Below are 20,931 nucleotides of genomic sequence, written 5' to 3' on the forward strand. Positions count from 1 at the left end.
TGGTACTGTAAAACAAGGTAGAAGGTGTATATTAACTTGTTGAGAATTTAAATCTCCCTTTTTTGGGGGAGACTGAACCAAAACTCAGGCTCTGTGCATAAAACAACACAATGTAAGTGGCAGAAAGTGGCTGGCTGATATACGACAAACTAACAGGACAGAAGTTTATCCATTTTGTGAGAATTTGAATCTCACTTTTTTTTGGGGGGAGACTGTTGTGAATTCCGTTCTCGGGCTCCCTCCTGTGGTCATGAGTGGTACTTTGTGAGTTCTGTTCATGGGCTCCCTCTGGTGGCTTTTAGTGTTACAGCTGGTCTGTAGCTGGACTCCAGCTGCCTCGTTTCCTGCTAGGCCTGCTGCCTATTTAACTCCATCTGGACCTTTACTTGTTGCCTGCTGTCGTTGTATTCAGTACTGGTTCAGATCTCTCTGGGACTTCCCTTGTGACCTGTCTCCTCGTTGAGAAGCTAAGTTCATGCTAGTCCTTTTTTGCTCATTTCTATTTGAAAATGTTTCTCAGTATGTTATGAGTTCAGTCCAGCTTGCTTATATGCTATTTGATTGCTAGCTGGAAGCTCTGGGGTGCGGAGTTGCGCCCCTCACATCGTGAGTCGGTGTGGGGGTCTTTTTGTATTCTCTGCGTGGATACTTTTGTAGTATTTTATACTGACCGCACAGATTCCTTGCTATCTTCTGACTTTTTAGTTATTAGCGGGCCTCATTTGCTAAAACCTATTTTCATTTCTATGTTTGTGTTTTCCCCTTAAACTCACCGTTATTATTTGTGGGGGGCTGCTTACACTTTGGGGACAATTTCTCTGAGGCAAGTGAGGCTTTGTTTCTCTCTAGGGGTAGCTAGTTTCTCAGGCTGTGAACGAGGCGTCTAGGCCGAGTTAGGAACTCTCGACGGCTGCCTATAGTGTAGTTTGATAGGATCAGAATTGCGGTCAGTAAAGTTCCCACATTCCCAGAGCTTGTCCGTATTTTTGGGTTTACTTATCAGGTCAGTTCATGTATTCTAACCACCAGGAACATAACAGTACAGCAGGCCCGTAAAGTGTTAATGCATCGCAAAAGAGGGATAAGAGAAGCTCTGAGGTTTGTTTTTTTTTCCTCTGCAGTGTGTTTAGCCTCTCTCCTCCCCTTAATCTCTGGGTGGTTCAGGACTCAGCTGCAGATATGGACATTCAAGGTCTGTCCTCTTGTGTGGATCAGCTTGCTACAAGGATACAAAGCATTCAGGATTATGTAGTTCGCAGTCCTTTGTCAGAACCTAAAATACCAATTCCTGAGCTGTTCTCTGGAGATAGATCTAGGTTTTTGAATTTCAAAAATAATTGCAAATTGTTTCTTTCTCTGAGACCTCATTCCTCTGGTGACCCTGCTCAGCAAGTTAAAATTATTATTTCTTTGTTACGTGGTGACCCTCAAGATTGGGCATTCTCCCTGGCGCCAGGAGATCCTGCATTGCTAAATGTGGATGCGTTTTTTCTGGCGCTTGGATTGCTTTATGAGGAACCTAATCTAGTAGACCAGGCAGAAAAGATTTTGCTGGCTCTCTCTCAGGGTCAGGATGAAGCAGAGGTTTACTGTCAGAAGTTTAGGAAGTGGTCTGTGCTCACTCAATGGAATGAGTGTGCCCTGGCAGCGATTTTCAGAAAGGGTCTTTCTGAAGCCCTTAAGGATGTTATGGTGGGGTTCCCCACGTCTGTGGGTCTGAATGAGTCAATGTCTTTGGCCATTCAAATTGATCGGCGTTTGCGGGAGCGCAAACCTGTGTACCATCTGGCGGTGTTTTCTGAACAGAAGCCTGAGTCTATTGCAATGTGACAGGATTCTGACCAGAATTGAACGGCAAAATCACAGACGTCAGAATGGGTTGTGCTTTTACTGTGGTGACTCCACTCATGTTATCTCTGATTGTTCTAAGCGCACAAAGAGGTTCGCTAAGTCTGTCACCATTGGTACTGTACAGCCTAAATTCATTTTGTCTGTTACTTTGATTTGCTCTCTGTCATCCTACTCTGTTATGGCTTTTGTGGATTCAGGCGCTGCCCTGAATTTGATGGATTTGTCTTTTTCTTCGGCCTTCCATCCTCAGACGAATGGCCAAACCAAACGTACGAATCAGACCTTGGAAACTTATCTGAGATGTTTTGTTTCTGCTGATCAGGATGATTGGGTGACTTTTTTGCCATTGGCTGAGTTCGCCCTCAATAATCGGGCTAGTTCCGCTACTTTGGTTTCACCTTTTTTTTGTAATTCTGGTTTTCATCCTCGTTTTTCCTCAGGTCAGGTTGAACCTTCTGACTGTCCTGGGGTGGATTCTGTGCTGGATAGGTTGCAGCAGATTTGGAACCACGTAGTGGACAATTTGACGTTGTCACAGGAGAAGGCTCAGCGCTTTGCTAATCGCCGTCGCTGTGTGGGTCCCCGACTTCATGTGGGGGATTTGGTATGGTTGTCATCTCGTTATGTTCCTATGAAGGTTTCCTCTCCTAAGTTCAAACCTCGTTTCATCGGTCTTTATAAGAATTTGGAAATCCTCAATCCGGTGTCATTTCGTTTGGACCTCCCAGCATCTTTTGCCATTCATAATGTGTTCCATAGGTCATTGTTGCGGAGGTATGTGGTGCCTGTGGTTCCGTCTGTTGACCCTCCTGCTCCGGTGTTGGTCGAGGGAGAATTGGAGTATGTGGTGGAGAAGATCTTGGATTCTCGTATTTCGAGACGGAAGCTTCAGTACTTGGTTAAATGGAAGGGCTATGGTCAGGAGGATAATTCCTGGGTTGTTGCCTCTGATGTCCATGCTGCCGATTTGGTTCGTGCCTTTCATTTGGCTCGTCCTGATCGGCCTGGGGGCTCTGGTGAGGGTTCGGTGACCCCTCCTCAAGGAGGGGGTACTGTTGTGAATTCCGTTCTCGGGCTCCCTCCTGTGGTCATGAGTGGTACTTTGTGAGTTCTGTTCATGGGCTCCCTCTGGTGGCTTTTAGTGTTACAGCTGGTCTGTAGCTGGACTCCAGCTGCCTCGTTTCCTGCTAGGCCTGCTGCCTATTTAACTCCATCTGGACCTTTACTTGGTGCCTGCTATCGTTGTATTCAGTACTGGTTCAGATCTCTCTGGGACTTCCCTTGTGACCTGTCTCCTCGTTGAGAAGCTAAGTTCATGCTAGTCCTTTTTTGCTCATTTCTATTTGAAAATGTTTCTCAGTATGTTATGAGTTCAGTCCAGCTTGCTTATATGCTATTTGATTGCTAGCTGGAAGCTCTGGGGTGCGGAGTTGCACCCCTCACATCGTGAGTTGGTGTGGGGGTCTTTTTGTATTCTCTGCGTGGATACTTTTGTAGTATTTTATACTGACGGCACAGATTCCTTGCTATCTTCTGACTTTTTAGTTATTAGCGGGCCTCATTTGCTAAAACCTATTTTCATTTCTATGTTTGTGTTTTCCCCTTAAACTCACCGTTATTATTTGTGGGGGGCTGCTTACACATTGGGGAAAATTTCTCTGAGGCAAGTAAGGCTTTGTTTCTCTCTAGGGGTAGCTAGTTTCTCAGGCTGTGAACGAGGCGTCTAGGCCGAGTTAGGAACGCTCCACAGCTGCCTATAGTGTGGTTTGATAGGATCAGAATTGCGGTCAGTAAAGTTCCCACATTCCCAGAGCTTGTCCGTATTTTTGGGTTTATTTATCAGGTCAGTTCATGTGTTCTAACCACCAGGAACATAACAGGAGACTGAACCAAAACTCAGGCCCAGTGTATAAAACAACACAATGTAAGTGGCAGAAAGTGTCTGGCTGATATACGACAAACTAACAGGACAGAAGTATATCCACTTTGTGAGAATTTGAATCTCACTTTTTTTGGGGGAGACTGAACCAAAACTCAGGCCCTGTGCATAAAACAACACAATGTAAGTGGCAGAAAGTAGCTGGCTGATATACGACAAACTAACAGGACAGAAGTTTATCCACTTTGTGAGAATTTGAATCTCACTTTTTTGGGGGGAGACTGAACCAAAACTCAGGCCCAGTGTATAAAAACAACACAATGTAAGTGGCAGAAAGTGGCTGGCTGATATACGACAAACTAACAGGACTGAAGTATATCCACTTTGTGAGAATTTGAATCTCACTTTTTTTTTTGGAGACTGAACCAAAATTCAGGCCCAGTGTATAACACAACACAATGTAAGTGGCAGAAATTGGCTGGCTGATATACGACAAACTAACAGGACTGAAGTATATCCACTTTGTGAGAATTTAAATCTCACTTTTTTGGGGGGAGACTGAACCAAAACTCAGGCCCAGAGTATAAAACAACACAATGTAAGTGGCAGAAAGTGGGTGGAAGATATATGAAAAAATACAAGGACTGTAGTACAATTTCAATCTCCCTACAATGATTTCAGGACAAGTATGGCAGCAATAAAAAGGACTGCTGCACACAAAAGTGTGGACAAATAAACAAGATAACTGTGCAGAAAGGAGCAACAGGATTTTTGCTTTTAAAAAAGCAGTTGGTTTGCACAGCAGCGGTGCAAACAGCAATGCAGCTATCAGGGAGCCTTTAAGGCAGCCTAATAAGCTACAGAGCTGATGCACAAAAATATAGCCTCCACTGTCCCTGCAAAACAAAGGTGGTGTTGGACAGTGGATATCGCTACAGCACAAGCGGTTTGGGGGTTAATCTTCCCTCCATAACTATATCCCTTCTTCTGATGAAGCTGCAGCAACCTCTCCCTATGCTAAGATCGGCAGATCTGTGACCATACCTCCCAACTTTGAAAGACAGGAAAGAGGCACACATAATGTGATTCGCAGAGCATCCATCACACATACACAGTATGATGCCCCCACAGTACATTCCTGCACACACAGTATAATATCCCCAAAGTACATATCCCAAACATAGTATGATATCCTCGCGGAACATTTCCCCACACAGTATAGTGCCCCAATGTTACATTTCCATTCGCACAGTACATATAATCACAGCACATTCTCTCCACACACTGTATGTTGTCCCCATAGTACATTCCCCAACTCAATATGATGTCCCCATAGTACATTGCCTCACATACAGAATGGTGACCTCACAGTACCTTCCCCTACATACAGTATGATGCCCCTACAGTACATTCTGTCACACACAGTATGATGTCCCCATAATGCATTCCCCCTCAGACAATATGAAGTCCCTTCAGTACATTCTTCCCACACTGTATGTTGTCTCCATAGTACACCCCCACACAGACAATATGATGACCCCACAGTTAATTCCCCCACATACAGTATGATGTCCCAACAATACATTCCCTCTAAACACAGTACGATGTTCTCACAGCACATTCACCTCAGACAATATGACGTCCCCACAGTACATTATTTCTGCACACTGTATGATGTCCGCATTGTACATTCTCCACACACAGTATGATATCCCAACAGTACATTTTCCCACACACACAGTTTCATGCCCCATAGTATATTCCCGCCATAGTATGATGTCCCCACAGTGCATTATGTTAAATGTATCAAGTTCAAGTTTATATTTTCAACAAATACCTAACAAATGTTGTTTTGTGGATTTTTTTTTACAAAAATAGAAAATATATACGGTATACGGTATGTTAATACTATTCTGAAGATTTATCAGTAACTGATGATAAACCAATATGGTGGTGGATGCTGCAGCAATAAATATGGTAATTTCTTTAAGTATAAGAAACTGAATTTACTAACTCTTTTTTCTTTGGATTTTCCGTCTGATTCACTAATAGATGACCATTGTTACATTATAGGTGGAAATAATTGTCAGCAAAATTCTCAGGAAGAAAAATCAGGTATAAAAGCATTTCCTGATTACTAATTACTATAGGCTGTGTTCACATGTGAGGTTTATACTGCGTTTTCTTTTGTGAAGGTGAAATATTTTCCTATTTTTAAGACAACAAAAATTTCACATGTGAACACATTCTTACTGTAAAAGACAAAAAAATGACGTTAGTTCTAAATAACAAATAAAGTAAAATATTCAAGCACAAAATGAAAAATTATTATTAAAAACTGTATCTTTAACATGCAGTAAGACGTCCTGTAGGTTTAATAAATAGATTGTTCAGTAGCAGGTAACTGACTGATGTGTGGGGTGGGTGGTGTTCTAAGGTAGCCTTCTGCAGCTCTCATTTCTGGCTAGTTAACGCCTTTCACCCCAATCTACCCCTAGTACATAGCCATACTAAAACCTCTGTAAATGTGACAAGTCATGTTTAAGTTTTATTTTTTTGCTCTGGACTTCTAAATAAATAGTCATTTTATTCACTTCTTTTTATGCAATCTCACAGCAGCCGCTGCAGCACTCCGGTCACAGTGATGCATCTCCAACTTCCAGGGTCCAGCATAAACAATAGTGTGAAGATCTGAGGTTGTGGGTTGCAATAATCACATACGCACATTAACAATGCAACTATTTTTTATTCCTTATGTCCATGGTCTTATAGCAACTCTTGGTAGATGGCCACAATGCAATACCCTCAGTCCACAAGATCCCAACCCGGGGCCAGTAGCTTCACTGCCCCCATACCAGATGATAACCACTGTCTCCCAACTTTTAGTTGTCCCACAGTTTTTGCATCTCCCTCTGGTATAGTCTGCAACACGGATACTACGACTGTAGCACATGTATCCAGCTCCAGCCAGCAACATTTCCTCTATTTCCTTGTCAGTTTCCTAAAAACCCCAAGCTGCCTCCCCCAGGGATTGAGACAGCCTTCAAGAAACACCACCCCAAAGTTAACTGTGCAATCGTGGATGTATTTTCCTGAGGCCGAGTCCATCACCTGGGATTTCATGTGCGACCCCCTGAGGTGTGGTGATGGCGCCACTGGGTCTACTATCCCAATCCACACAATGGGACTAGTGACTTGTCCACTACTAGGACAACCCCTTCTTGATCTAAATGTTTGCCCTTCATAAAATGAAAAAGCTTATACTCATCTCCACTGGTGCCGTTCCAGTGGTGTTGGCACTTGTGGTCCCAGGGCTATCGTGCGGTTGCATGACACGTTGTGCCCGGCGCCCAATCAGTGCTGGTGTCACTGTCCCAACCTTCGGACAAACTGAACATAAAGAGGAAGTCCAGGCTGCAGCTGATCTCTGACTTCCTCTTCGATTCGTCCAAAGGCGGGGACAGTGACGCAAACCCTGATTGGGCGCCAGGCACCATGTGTCATGCAACCACACGAGAACCCCGGGACCGCAAATGTCGACACCGCTGGAACGGTGCCAGCACGGGAGGTGAGTATAACTTTTTTTTATTTTATTGGGGCCAAACATTTAGATCAAGAAAGGATTGTCATAGTAGTGGACAACACCTTTAAGCCACTGTTCTCTTCTATAAGTAAGAACTACTAAGATCTAAATGCATTGCAGGATGGCACCATACATTATCATGAAATATAATGATGGCAAAATAAAGAAGTGGATTTTATATAAGTGCTGGAATGTGTTTGGGATATTCTCTGAATGAATTGTGGTCTTTGCAGGGAGGATCTGCAAAGGTAATTCTGCTTGTTTTTGTGTAACTTGTAAAAGGAAGTCTATATAAAAATATGAAAATAATGCCCCGTTTGGTGCAGAAATAGTATTTTGATTTTGAAATAGGAATGAGAATGTGCAAAAATTAGAAAACCATTTATTGTAATGGAGCTGAGATGCAATTCCAGATACAACCTGTAGTGAGGTGTGGCACTGTTTCTTTTTTGTCACGTCCACTTTATTTTTATTTTATTTTTAGCCTCTGGATCACATCAGACAGTGACACCTTATCTTTCCACCTGGAAATCTCACTCAGGACCCTCTTCTCCAGGTCGTCCACCCGGCAGCAATCACAAGTACAACTCCTGTGCACACAAAATCTCCTGGACGTATCCATATATCCTAGGTTGGTAAGTGCCTACTGACTTGGACGTATGGATACGTCTAAGGTCGTAAACAGGTTAAACAGTAGCAGTCAGAGCTCCATCTCAGTACACTTGCACCTGTGTACTTTCAAAACAAGCGACAGATTGGTTGTACCTTACCTTTTTATCCCATATTGTGGGGCCACAGATTGTCCCGCTGTTCCCCTTTGTGGTCTATACAGGATGACGCTTATTGGGTCTCAGTCAGAAGAAATACCTCACAGCAAAACTGCTTTTATACCCACAGCAACCAATCAGAGTTCAGCTTTTATGTTACCTCAGCAATCATCAGACTCGGCTTATAGTTCACCACAGCAACCAATCAGTACTCAGTTTTCATTTTACCCCAGTCAGCAACCAATCAGTGCTCAACTTTCACTTTACCTCAGCCGTGTAACAGAAGTGTGAGGCCTGCTCCTTCCTTCCAGTCAGTCCGGTGGTTCTCTCTCACCATATCGGTTGATATTCATGGCAGAAGACCGCGGTGCCGGTAATTATTTTCCACCGTTAATATTGTTTTTTTTGTTAGTCCCTAATAGATATGGGACATTAGGTGTTCACGTGTCTGTCACAAGCAATTCATCATTCCCTGTCCTCCATGTTAGAAGAGAGGCAAAGAAGCAGGACCAATGGTGAGATCCACTATGAAGCCATCCAGCTAGCTACCTTCCTTTCTGATGGCTGACCCGACTGTTTATTTTAACCCCACAGCACAAATAGACGCACCTGTATGTCAGGAGCTGAGCCCGCACAAAAGCAGAAAATGTCGTCAGTGTAACACAGCCGGCGTATGTAACAGCAGTAACCAGAGCTGACTCTGATTCCTGCTGTTTAACCACTTAGATGCCATTATCAATCACTGACAACGGCATTAAATGAAGTGATCGCTTGGCCGCTGGGCTACCATGGTACCATGGCAGCTTGTTGTCTGCCATGGTCCCTCATGTGTATCTCACAAAAATAAAAAAAAATGGAAACGTCTCAGGTATTGTCGCATCCGTAAAAGTCCAATCTATCAAAAAATAAATGTAATTACCCATACGGCAAACGAAGGAAAGAGGGAAAAAAGTCATGATGGCAATTTTTCAGTCACTGCATACAAATTCAATAAAATGCTATCACAGCTGGTTATAAAAAGCAAAATGTTATCAATAAAAGCATCAGCCCGCTACACAAACAAGCCCTCCTACATCTCCAGTGTAGATGAGCGAGTGTACTCTTTGCACGAGTTTTACCGAGCACGCTCAGGTGACCTCCGAGTATTTATGACTGCTCGGAGATTTAGTTTTCATCGCCTCAGCTGAATGATTTACAGCTACTATCCAGCTTCATTACATGTGGGGATTCCTTAGCAACCAGGCAACCCCCACATGTACTCAGCCTGGCTAATAGCTGTAAATCATTCAGCTGCAGCAATGAAAACGAAATCTCCGAGCAGTCATAAATACTCGGAGTTCACCTGAACGTGCTCCAGAAAACCCGAGCAACGAGTACACTCGCTCATCACTAATCTCCAATCATGGAAAAAAAAAAATTAGGATATGATGATACTATTTTTTTTTTAAATTTGACAAATTCAAAATTTTCTAACCCACTAAAAAAAAATTAAAAATTAGAATTAGAAAGAAAATTATGTGAAAGCTAATGTTAAAATCGCATTGCATACGGATCGCATATGCATGTTATACGCATGCTAGGGGAGAAAAATTGCATTAAACTTGCATGATACTTGTATGACACACGACCGACTTTTCAGAAACAACATGGAACCTATGGTATTAATGCTGAGGGGGATGAGCCCTAAAGATGGTGCTGAAACTTCATTTTGGGGCATTTTTCTCTATAGGCTTCTATGTTTAGCTTGAAAAAAACTCCTGTAAAAGAAAATACAATTGCATCTTTAAGTGTAGAATCAAAGCTTTTCTGTACTATTAAAAATGCATAAAAAATCTTCACACCTGCTCCAAATATACATAAATAAGTGGGAAAACAAACATATAAAAAATGCATCAAAAATGCAGAGAAGATTGTTATTGCATCATGTGGTGTGGACACCTGCAGAAAACGTGCATATAAAAAGCAGTGGAAAAAAAATCAGCATTTACGCTACATGTGAATACAGTCTGTGTTACACTTTTATTCAATTTTTTATGGTTCAGAACCGGAGGGTTCAGCTACAAAGAAATACATGCAGCCGCACACTCAGTGCCGGGTATTGATGAGAGTTGCGCGAGTTTCTCGCATTGCACTCGCAAGTTTGACCCCGGCCTAATAGAGAAAAAAATCAATCACACCGTTTACTAATCACCTCAAAAAATCTTTTCATTATGTTGTGCAGGTTGTTCCGATTATAGGGACACCAAATATGTCTGTTATTTGCAGATTTGTGATGTTTATTTTCTTTTTTTTTTTTTTTTTAAAGTGCATCAAAAATGACATTATAGTAAGTGTTTTTCATTATTTTTTGGTAACTGTAAAGTAAGAAAAAAAATGTTGGTTGTATTTTCTCTCTAGAATACAGGAACATAGAATTGCACTGGTATATAGACATGTATCTCCATGTATCAGTAAACTCTATCTGTAATTTCGGAGCATGCACTGCACATTTAAATAGATAAAATGCTCTCATTCTTCTCAGTGTAGCCTGTGGCACATAACTTTCATTACTGACTCGAATGTTATAGTTTGGGGGCTTGAATCCCACTAAGAACAGATCTCAAGAAAAGAGAACAATTTTTTATTTAATTGAATGTAAGTGTAAGAGCAGAGTGATGTAACTCTACTTCCCCACGATTTGGAACGAAGAGAAACAATGACGAAAAATTAAAATTATAATTTAAATAGACAAAAATAAAGTTTATTAGATAACCAGGTACAGATGAGAAGAGGAAAAGAAGGGGTTACACCCACTAACACATGCCAAAAATAGGATGCTCACAAGACATAATCAATATTAGCAGCATAGGCATAAGGGTCATATATAGTCTTATAAAATGTAATCACAAATATTGAACATTTCTCATATAGCCTAGTACATTAATAACCTAGCTCATATAATGTATATCAAAAAGACAGTCACATAGCTGATATCGTTACCCGTGAACAGCCAGGAATATGTCTGCCAGCGTCCTCCCTGACGCGCGTTTCGGCGATGTAGCCTTTCTCAAGGGGTTTGGGCAGAATGTATTAGCTGACAGCTTCCCTTTAACCGGCATATTATCCTAATATCTGCAGGTTAATAGCATTTTTTCACTTTACAGGTTTTCTTTAAGGTCCCCTAGGGGGGCGTAAAAAAAAATGTTAACTATTAAAATCACTCCCCCTATTTCCAGTTTTAAAAATAAAAAGTGATAAAGATAAACATAATTGGAATCACCAAGTCCATAAATGTCTGGTTTATCAAAATATGAAATTATTTAAAGCATACATTAAACGCGACTATAATATAAAATTTAATACATTTCAAAACACTAAATGTAAGGTTTTTCAATCCCGCATTTCCCAAAAATGCTGTAAAAAGTGATCATAAAAGCTGTATGTGACCCAAATTTGCATTAATAAAATCGTCAGCTCTAACACAACTCAATGGACGAAATGTAACCGGTGTTGCTGGATGGCCAGGACCAGATGTTTGACAGTTCAAGGTTGGAGACCACCAGTTTAAAATATACTTTTTACTGAACATTAACTTGAGGAGTGTTATATACAATAGATAGCGGGTACATATCTTCCCAAACGTTTCCTTGACAATGCGTAACATTTTCTTCATGCAAATTTAATCCCTTTTTCTCTTCTCTCTTATCCTCTGTCTTCACTACTCCTCACTACTTCACCACAACCCAACTACAGTTCAGCTATCAAAAGTCCTTTACTCAACCCGCGGTTCTGCATCTTCTTTCCCCTCTAGCGAACTACAGTGGCTTGTAAAGGTATGCACCCCCTTGCCTTTTACCTATTTTATTACATTACAATCTGTGTATAAACATTTTTGTAATCCGATTTGTGAGTGATGCATCAGAGCTAAATAGCCTAAGTTGGTGAACTGAAAAAAATATATTCATAAATTAAATTTATGGGAAGAAATAACTAATAATTGGCATGTGCATATGTATTCACCCTTTTTGCTATGAAACCCTTAAAAATTTCTGGTGCAAGCAATTTCCTTCATAAGTCCCATGCTTGGTGACAGGACGTCCCTCTGTGTGAAATTTAAGTGTTACATGTCTGTCAGTATATACACTTTACCTTTTCTGAAAGGCAACATCATTAACAAGAGGCACAACTAACCAAACTCCACCATGATGATCAAGCAGATCTCCAAACAACACCATGAAGACCAAGGAGATCTCCAAACAACCCCATGAAGACCAAGGAGATCTCCAAACAACACCATGAACACAAGGAGAACTCCAAACAACACCATGAAGACCAATGAGATCTCCAAACAACACAATGAAGATCAAGGAGATCTCCAAACACCATGAAGACCAATGAGATCTCCAAACACCATAACGACCAAGGAGATCTCCAAACACAACCATGAAGAGCAAGGAAATCTCCAAATAACACCATAAAGACCAAAGAGATCTCGAAACAACACCATGAAAAACCAAGGAGATCTCCAAACAACAACATAAATGCCAAGGAGATCTGCAAACACCACCATGAAGAAGAAGGAGATCTCCAAATACCACCACTAAGACCAAGGAGATCTCCAAACATCACAATGAAGACCAAGGAGATCTGCAAACAAGTCAGGGACAAAGGTTTTTAGAAGTACAAGTCAGGGTGGGTAACAAAAAATTTCCAAATCTCTGATGATCCCCCACGCACCATTAAATCCATTATAATCAAATGGAAAGAACATGGTACCACAACAAACCTGCCAAGATGGGATCACCCACCAAAACAATCAGAGGGCATTAATCAGAGAGGCAGCCAGAGACCAAAGGTAACCCTAAATGAGTTGCAGAGTTCCCAAGCAGAAACTGGAATATCTTTCCACACGACCACAAAACACGTACATTCCATAGAGGTGGCCTTTGTGGAAGAAGTGGGCAGAAAACAAATTATTTACAAATACAAATTGGAAGGCTTGTTTGGAGTTTTCCAGAAAAAACGTGGGAGACTCCCCAAATATCTGGAGGAAGGTGCTGTGGTCAGACGAGGCTAAAATTGAACTTTTCGGCCAACAAGGTAAACACTATGTCTGGCGCCAAACCAACACAGCTCATCACCCTAAGCAAAGCATCCCCACAGTGAAACATGCTGGTGGCTCCATCATGCAGTGGGGATGTTTTTAAACAGCAGGGATAGGGACAATGGTCTGAGTCAAGGGGAAGATGGATGGTGCAAAATACAGGGATATTATTGAACAAAACCTGTTTCAGTCTCAGAGATTTGACACTGGTTTTGAGGTTCACCTTCCAACAAGACAATGACCCAAAGCATACTGCTAAAGCAACACTGGAGGGGTGTAAGGGAGAACGTGTGAATGTTTTGGAGCGGCCGAGTCAAAGTCCAGACCTTAATCCAAGACCAGACCTTGAGAATCTGTAGTCAGATCGCTGTTCACCAAAGGTAAACATCTAACTTTAGAGAGCTGGAACAGTTTTTCCTTGAGGAATGGGCAAAAATTCCACTGACAAGATGTGGAAAGCTCATAGAGACTTTTTCAAAGCAGCTTGCAGCTGTAATTGCCACAAAAGAAGGCTCCACAAAGACCTGACTTTAGGGGGGTGAATAGTTATGCACGCTGAAGTTTTCAGATATTTTGTCTTATTTGTTGTTTGCTACACAATAACAAGAAAGCCAAATGTTGACAGTTGTGGGCATGTTCTTTACATGAACTGATGCAAATCCTCAGAAAAAAACTATTACATTTCAGGTTGTGAGGTAGCAAAACACAAAAAATGCCAAGAGGGTGAATACTTTTGCAAGCCTCTGTATATTGCCAGTAAAGCTGGTACTTATCTTCTCTGTCCCTGACGCACTGGAACTCCTGCCTGGAGCACGCTCTTCGTCTTGCGTACTCTATTCTTTCTGAACCCATGACCTCTTAGTGTTATATACTCTCGGTCTCTCCTCTTTGGTTCTGCTCCACATCACACTATCTCTCTCACGGTCTCCTCTACCATTAAGTACACCCACGTCATGCTGCACTGTTCACTTTAGACTTTAGGTCCTTTCTCTAAGCACACTGGATCCTTTCTGACGCTCCGGCAGGAAACTGTCAATTTCCCTCTAGCTTATCCCCCCCCCCCCCCCATTCTGGGCTAGTCCCCAAACATTAACTCCTGCTATACCCGATGTCAGCAATTCACAATATCAACATCATTAACCCACATAGCAGTTCACATTACAGTAACATTTGTTTCTTCAAGGGTTGAACGCAGAAAAATCATCATGATTATCTATTTTTTCAAAAAGTTGTATGAATATTAATAGAATTTGTACACAGTCACAAATATTTCTGAGGAACACTAGAAGTATAATCTAAGGATATATATATATAATTCTTGATTTTTTTCTGCATTTATGAAAATAACAGTACAAGATGCAACAAAAACAATTCACATAAAGTCACCCCCAAGGAATCAGATCCTTCACGAGGCTCCTCACACTGGCTGAACGCTCCACCAATCATATATTGGGCTCAGTGTGATGTCACTAGTCGCTCGTCAGATTTATTCTATGGTGACGGTTCCTCACAGGTGCTCCTCCCTAATATCTTTAAAGAACCTCTATATACACATAACACAGCATGTAGAGGCTCATAGAAGGCGGCAGTGAAGGTGTGTAAGTGTCTGAAGGGGTCACACAGCTCATAAAAGGACAACTGCCCGGCCTCATAATCCAGACATATCCTGAACCTATCACTGAAGATCTGGTGAGGTAACGGGATAAATTTACTGTCATGTCTCATTAAGTACCCCTGCCCTCCATATAAACACCAGGACTTGTTATTATATCCAATGTGTGACTGCTCCCTCCTGTCTGTACTTGGGTAACTCATCCCCACACTCCACAATCCTGGCCTACTGATCTCCACATCCCAGTAATGTCGTCCTGAGGTAAATCTCCTCCCGCTCATCACCTGATCAAACAGGAATCTCTCTGCTGTTTCTGGACGATTCTGTGTTATTCTTGTCCAGGTCGCAGTTTTCAGGTCGTCTGATATGAGGAGATTATTAGCAGCCGTGTTTACATCCAGTAATATGTCTGCAGGACCCTCCCCATAGATCCCTCCCTTTACCTTCTCACAGTCACACCAAGTCCTGACTATTACATCACCGCCCCCATATTTCATACCTGAAAAAGATAATTTTTTTATGTGACTGGTCACAGATTGGGCACTGAGAGGTTGTGGCCTCATTTCTTTTGTTTTTTGGGGTGAGATAGTTTGTAGATATCTTATTATATCAGAGAAACCTGCATCTAACATCCCTGTAATCACATCCACATCTACATCATATGTCTTATCACCTCCCTCCTCCTCAGGATCACACAAGTCACCGGTGTCAGGTTCCTGTAAGACAGTCAGTGGATCCGTCATGTTACACAGCTCCTCAATGTCCCTCATCTTCCTGGACAGCTCGTCCTTCTTTATTTCCAGCTTCTTTATCACATTAGACAGTGAATGTGACACTTGCTTTTCCCACCTGGAGATGTAACTCAGGACCTTGCCCTGCAGGTTGTTCACCCGTCTCCTGATGTTTATAAACAGGGCCATGACTCTTCCAGCTTCTCCTGATGATTTTTCTTTAACTTTTCTCCCCTGTTCCTTCAGGCTCTTGACTCTTTCCTCAGTCTTTTTTCTCTTTGTGATCAGTTTGCGGAGAACATTTCTCAGTTTCTTCTTCTTCTTCTCAGAGGCCTCCTCCAGCATCTCCACCCGGTGTCCCCGATGTTCTCCGGCCAAACTGCAGGACACACAGATACAAGCAGCGTCCTCAGTGCAGTAATATTCCAGGATCTTCTTATGGACAGAACATTTCCTATTCTCCAGAGAAGAAGTGCTGGGATCAGTGAGGACGTGTTCTGGTCCTTTACTGTGAACTCTCAGGTGTTTCTCACACAGAGAAGCCTCACAGTGTAGACAGGATCTAACAGCAGGTACAGGAGAGTCCACACAGTAAGTGCAGCAGATCCCGGTGATCTCCTCCTGATGTGGATGAGTAGACCTGAAATGCTCTGCTACATTACCCAGAGTTATGTTCCTTATCAGTGCTGGTCGCTCCTGAAACTCTTCTCTACATTCAGGACAGGAATAATCTCCAGACTCGTCCTGTGTATTCAGGGCCCGATCAATACAGACCCAGCAGAAGTTGTGTCCACATCTCAGGGTTACAGGATCTGTATACAGGGTCAGACAGATGGAACATTCCAGCTCTTCTCTCAGATCAGCGGACGCCATGGCTTCGTTTCGTAAATGTTATAGGGCGTGTTTCAGGAAATATGACATTGCGGAACTTGTGTCTGAGAGTCTATTAACCATATAATGTGCTAACTGGGAACAGAAAAATAGATAACAGGGAAGGAGTTGATTTCTCCATGTTTGTACTCTGCCTTCCTATTAGAGTGTAAGCTCCTGTGATCAGATCATCATTTCCTCACTCTTCTGTTGCTCTTTTGTATGTAGGTAAAGGGAATCTGTCACCCCTGGGGACGCTTTTAAGCTATTACTATGGGCATACATATGATAGAATTGTAAAAATAGTCCTGTATTGTTCATATCTGCTGTCCTGTTGCTGAGAAATAGACTTTTAATATGTTACCGTATTTTCCGGCATATAAGACGACCCCCCCAACTTTTCCAGTTAAAATATAAAATCTTCTTAAAAGTCGGGGGTCTTCTTATACGCCGTATGTCATCTTATAGGGCCGGTGAATGTGTGCCTTTTGGCGTGGGGACTGGTCCCGATGACGAAGAGAGGGGGCGTCTCACAGTAAAGTGTGAGTGGAGTATATCCCCCTATTACGTCATTGCGGCAGCGTGGGGGTCTCTCTGCTGGGGAGCGGCAGCTCCTCTTCGTGCCGTGGTTGCTCTGTGCTGTGGGGCGGCGGCGCATCTTCTTGCAGCGTCGGGGCTCCTCCGGCATCTCCTCCAGGCCCGGAGGCACCGGCAGCCCCATTGCTCTGATGCGGTGACCTCCGGGAAAATGGCCGCTGCTCAGATTCAGATCTCGTCTCCCGAGATCTCGGGAGACGAGATCTGAATCTGAGCAGAGGCCATTTTCCCGGAGGCTGCGATGCAGTGGCCTCCGGGAAAATGGCCGCTGGGGGCGGCGCATGCTCAGATTCAGATCTGAATCTGAGCAGCAGCCATTTTCCCGGAGGTCACCGAATCAGAGCAATGGAGCAGCCGGTGCCTCCGGGCCTGGAGGAGATGCCGGGGCCCCGACGCTGCAAGAAGATGCGCCGCCGCCGCCACCCCACAGCACCAATGGCACGAAGATGCGCCGCCGCCCCACAGCACAGAGCACCCACGGCACGAAGAGGAGCTGCCGCTCCCCAGCAGAGAGGCTGCCGCAATGAGGTAATAGGGGGATATACTCCACTCACACTTTACTGTGAGACGCCCCCTCTCCTCGTCATCGGGACCACTCCCCCCCCCCACCCACCATATGCACATTTTATCTGTACCTGGCGTATAAGACGACCCCCGACTTTTAAGAAGATTTTGAGGGGTTAAAAAGTCGTCTTATACGCCGGAAAATACGGTATGTTAATTAATTCATCCAGGATCCGGGGCGTGCGGTGCCTGGAAGGAAACTCTTCCTCCGGTGATCTGTTGCGTACCACCCTCCTCCCATGTGCGTCACAGTGCTATATAATGTGCATTTGTGGTGCTGGAATCCCGCGCCTGCTTCCTGTATTTGAGCGATTATGCGTGCCTTTTCCGGCATTTTATGGGCAATGTCTTTACTGTTCTTCTGCGCAGGCGCCGGCGAGTCACCTCTACTTCATTAACAATAACTCACCAGCGTCTGCGCAGAACAATGAAGCCAATGCCCATAGCCGGGCAGAAAACATATTCGCGCGGGATTCCGGCTCCACAACTGCACATCACATGGCACAGGCTGTTTATTGTGGTAGGTGCTGTGCCAACCTGTGGAAGAGGAGAAAGTCACAGTGTTGCTGTGTGTTGGTACTCTCTGAAGGGAAGGATTCAGCATATAGGCACCATTTTCAGCATCATGTTGTGGTCTGAACATATGCCAATGAAGTGCCCACATACCCTGACCATATAAGCACTGGAAAGGGGGTAAGGGTTCTGCGGTTTCTGCAGAGGCCAAGGGGGACTTGGATAGTACCCTTCTCCTGATAGAGAAGAGCTGCCGTGGGCCAGAGGCTTGTGACGAGCATCGGGCAGGGAGGGCAGTCAAAGATTGCGGGCAGAGGGCTATCAAGCCGACGAGAGTAAGCAGAGAAATGGGTGAGCTGTTTCCTTTTTCTTAAGGTGATGAAACGGTTGCCTACAGGAAGAACTCGCTGAGAGCCTAGCCGAGAGAGACAGATCCCAGATGTCATACCACATGAAAGTATAAGACTGTCTGCGCCACCTGGTAGCCCCCTAAGGACTGTAATGTCTGTAACAGAGCACTGCTTACATAAAACTGCAGCAAATATAAATAGCTAAACAGGTCTGTCACTTTATGATGTTTTTTTTTTAATCTCGGCGATACCAAGCCATGGCGACTTGATGGATGAATGCTCTATAGTAAGATCAATCTTGTGCAAGCCTAGAAAGGTCCAGCAGGGTCTTATCTTGATAGTATCAAGCCAGCTGGTTGCTGGTCTTCCTCTTTGACTTGTTCCTTCTATTTTTCCGACCATGTTGTCCTTCTCCGGTGACTGCTTTCTTCGTATGCTGTGTCCACAGTAAGCAAGTCGTAGCTTGGTAATCCTTGCTTCCAGTGACATGTGTGGCTTGATTTGTTCCAAAATTGATTTGTTTGTTCTTCTTGCCACCCATGGAATTGATAATGTCTTTCTCCAGCACATTTCGAAGGCGTAGATTCTTCTTTGTTGTTTATTTATCATTCACATTTAGCATCCATATGTCTGTGTATCTGCATATGACCCTTCATGAGGAGTTCCCTGAAAGTTGCTGAATAAGGCCTGTCAGATTGGAGAAGAGGTCATCTTTCATGAAATAAAAATTCCTGGGTGAGCCGGTGGTGAAATCTTAGCTGCAGAGATCATAAAGGAACACTAATCACTGAAAATGCACAAAAAAATATCCTAATACTTCCTAAAATCATAGATTAGAGTTGGATGGAACTTCTATGATCATCGTGTCCTACCGCCTGCTCAATGCAGGACTCACTAAACCATCTCAGACAGATGTCTGTCCTGCCTCTGTTTGAAGATTTCCATTGAAGGAGAACTCACCACCTCTCGTGGCTTCCTCTTCCACTTTTTGATCACCCTCACCAGGGCCGTATTTAGAGTTTCTGCTGCCATAGGCACTTTTAGTGCTGCCTCCCCCATTGGTGAGTATGACACTATCGCCAGTGACTTTGGCAAGAATCGCTGTTGTGAAAATAGCCTTTTGCAGCAGATCGGGCAGTTTTTTCGCATCTGCCGCGTAACAGATCACTTACGGCAATACTCCGTTTGGCTTCATTCATTCCCTATGGGATTTGCGGCACTTGCTGTGATCTGGCAAATGCGGTACCATACCTCCCAACTCTTGAAGGGAAAGAGGTATAAAGGTTGCGGCGCACGTAGTGCGCTGCGGCTAATTTTAGGCCACGCCTCTGACCACACCCATTTCACAACTAGTCACACCCATATCCAAGTCCCAACCACACCCATTTAGCACTGCTGATCACACTGTTTCATATACAATAATTATAACCAAAAAAATATGGCCACACAATGCTCCATACTGTATAATGGCCACACATGATGTTCAATACTGTATAATGGCCACACATGATGTTCAATACTGTATAATGGCCCCACATGATGCTCAATACTGTATAATGACCGCACATGATGCTCCATACTGTATAATGACCACACATGATGCTCCATACTGTATAATGGCCACACAGTGCTCCATACTGTATAATGACCCCACATGATGCTCAATACTGTATAATGGCCACACATGATGCTCCATACTGTATAATGGCCACACAGTGCTCCATACTGTATAATGACCACACATAATGCTCCATACTGTATAATGGCCACACAGTGCTCCATACTGTATAATGGCCCCACATGATGTTCAATACTGTATAATGGCCCCACATGATGCTCAATACTGTATAATGGCCACACATGATGCCCCATACTGTATAATGGCCACACATGATGCTCCATACTGTATAATGGCCACACATGATGCTCCATACTGTATAATAGCCACACAGTGCTCCATACTGTATAATGACCCCATATGATGCTCAATAGTGTATAATGCCCCCCCCATCTTGTATGCATGGCTCATCTCCCTCCCATCCCATATGCATGGCTCATATCCCCCCCCACATATGCATGGCTCATAATTCCCCCCCACCTCCTGTATGCATGGCTCATAATCCCCCCCCGTATGCATGGCTCATAATTCCCCCCCCCCTGTATGCATGGCTCATATCCACCCCCCAGCCCTCCTGTATACATGGCTCATATCCCCCCCACCTCTTGTATGCATGACTCATATTTCCCCCTATGCATGGCTCATCTCTCCACCCCCCCTGTATGCATGGCTCATATTCCCCTATGCATGGCTCATAATTCCCCCCCACCTCCTGTATGCATGGCTCATAATTCCCCCCCTGTATGCATGGCTCATATCCCCCTCCGCCCCCCTGTATGCATGGCCCATATCCCCCTATGCATGGCTCATAATTCCCCCCCACCTCCTGTATGCATGGCTCATAATTCCCCCCCTGTATGCATGGCTCATATCCACCCCCCGCCCCCTGTATGCATGGCTCATAACCCCCCCA

The 20,931-nt window shown here is 43.6% G+C and overlaps 2 protein-coding genes across 4 annotated transcripts in view; both read right to left on the reverse strand.

Moving 5' to 3' along the window:
- Positions 1-20,931, reverse strand: part of LOC143777006 (E3 ubiquitin/ISG15 ligase TRIM25-like) — a 334,722-nt gene that overhangs the window by 295,672 nt on the left and 18,119 nt on the right. Inside the window, exon 2 of one of the 3 annotated variants that reach the window (XR_013215958.1) lies at positions 10,712-12,208. The exons of the other annotated variants lie outside the window; for them this stretch is intronic. The gene's annotated coding sequence lies outside the window, so the exon portion shown is untranslated. Of the gene's footprint in view, positions 1-10,711; positions 12,209-20,931 lie in introns of those variants that run through there. 3 annotated transcript variants of the gene reach the window in all.
- LOC143777008 (E3 ubiquitin-protein ligase TRIM39-like) lies at positions 12,207-16,420 on the reverse strand. The gene has a single exon (XM_077266895.1). The coding sequence runs from the start codon at positions 16,377-16,379 to the stop codon at positions 14,655-14,657; it is 1,725 nt and encodes a 574-aa protein (XP_077123010.1). The 5' UTR covers positions 16,380-16,420; the 3' UTR covers positions 12,207-14,654.

Source organism: Ranitomeya variabilis, chromosome 5 (assembly GCF_051348905.1).
Source record: "Ranitomeya variabilis isolate aRanVar5 chromosome 5, aRanVar5.hap1, whole genome shotgun sequence".
Lineage (NCBI taxonomy): Eukaryota > Metazoa > Chordata > Amphibia > Anura > Dendrobatidae > Ranitomeya > Ranitomeya variabilis.

Coding starts and splice junctions, on each gene's coding strand:
- LOC143777008 (XM_077266895.1), bottom strand. CDS start 16,379: ATGGCGTCCGCTGATCTGAGAGAAGAGCTGGAATGTTCCATCTGTCTG.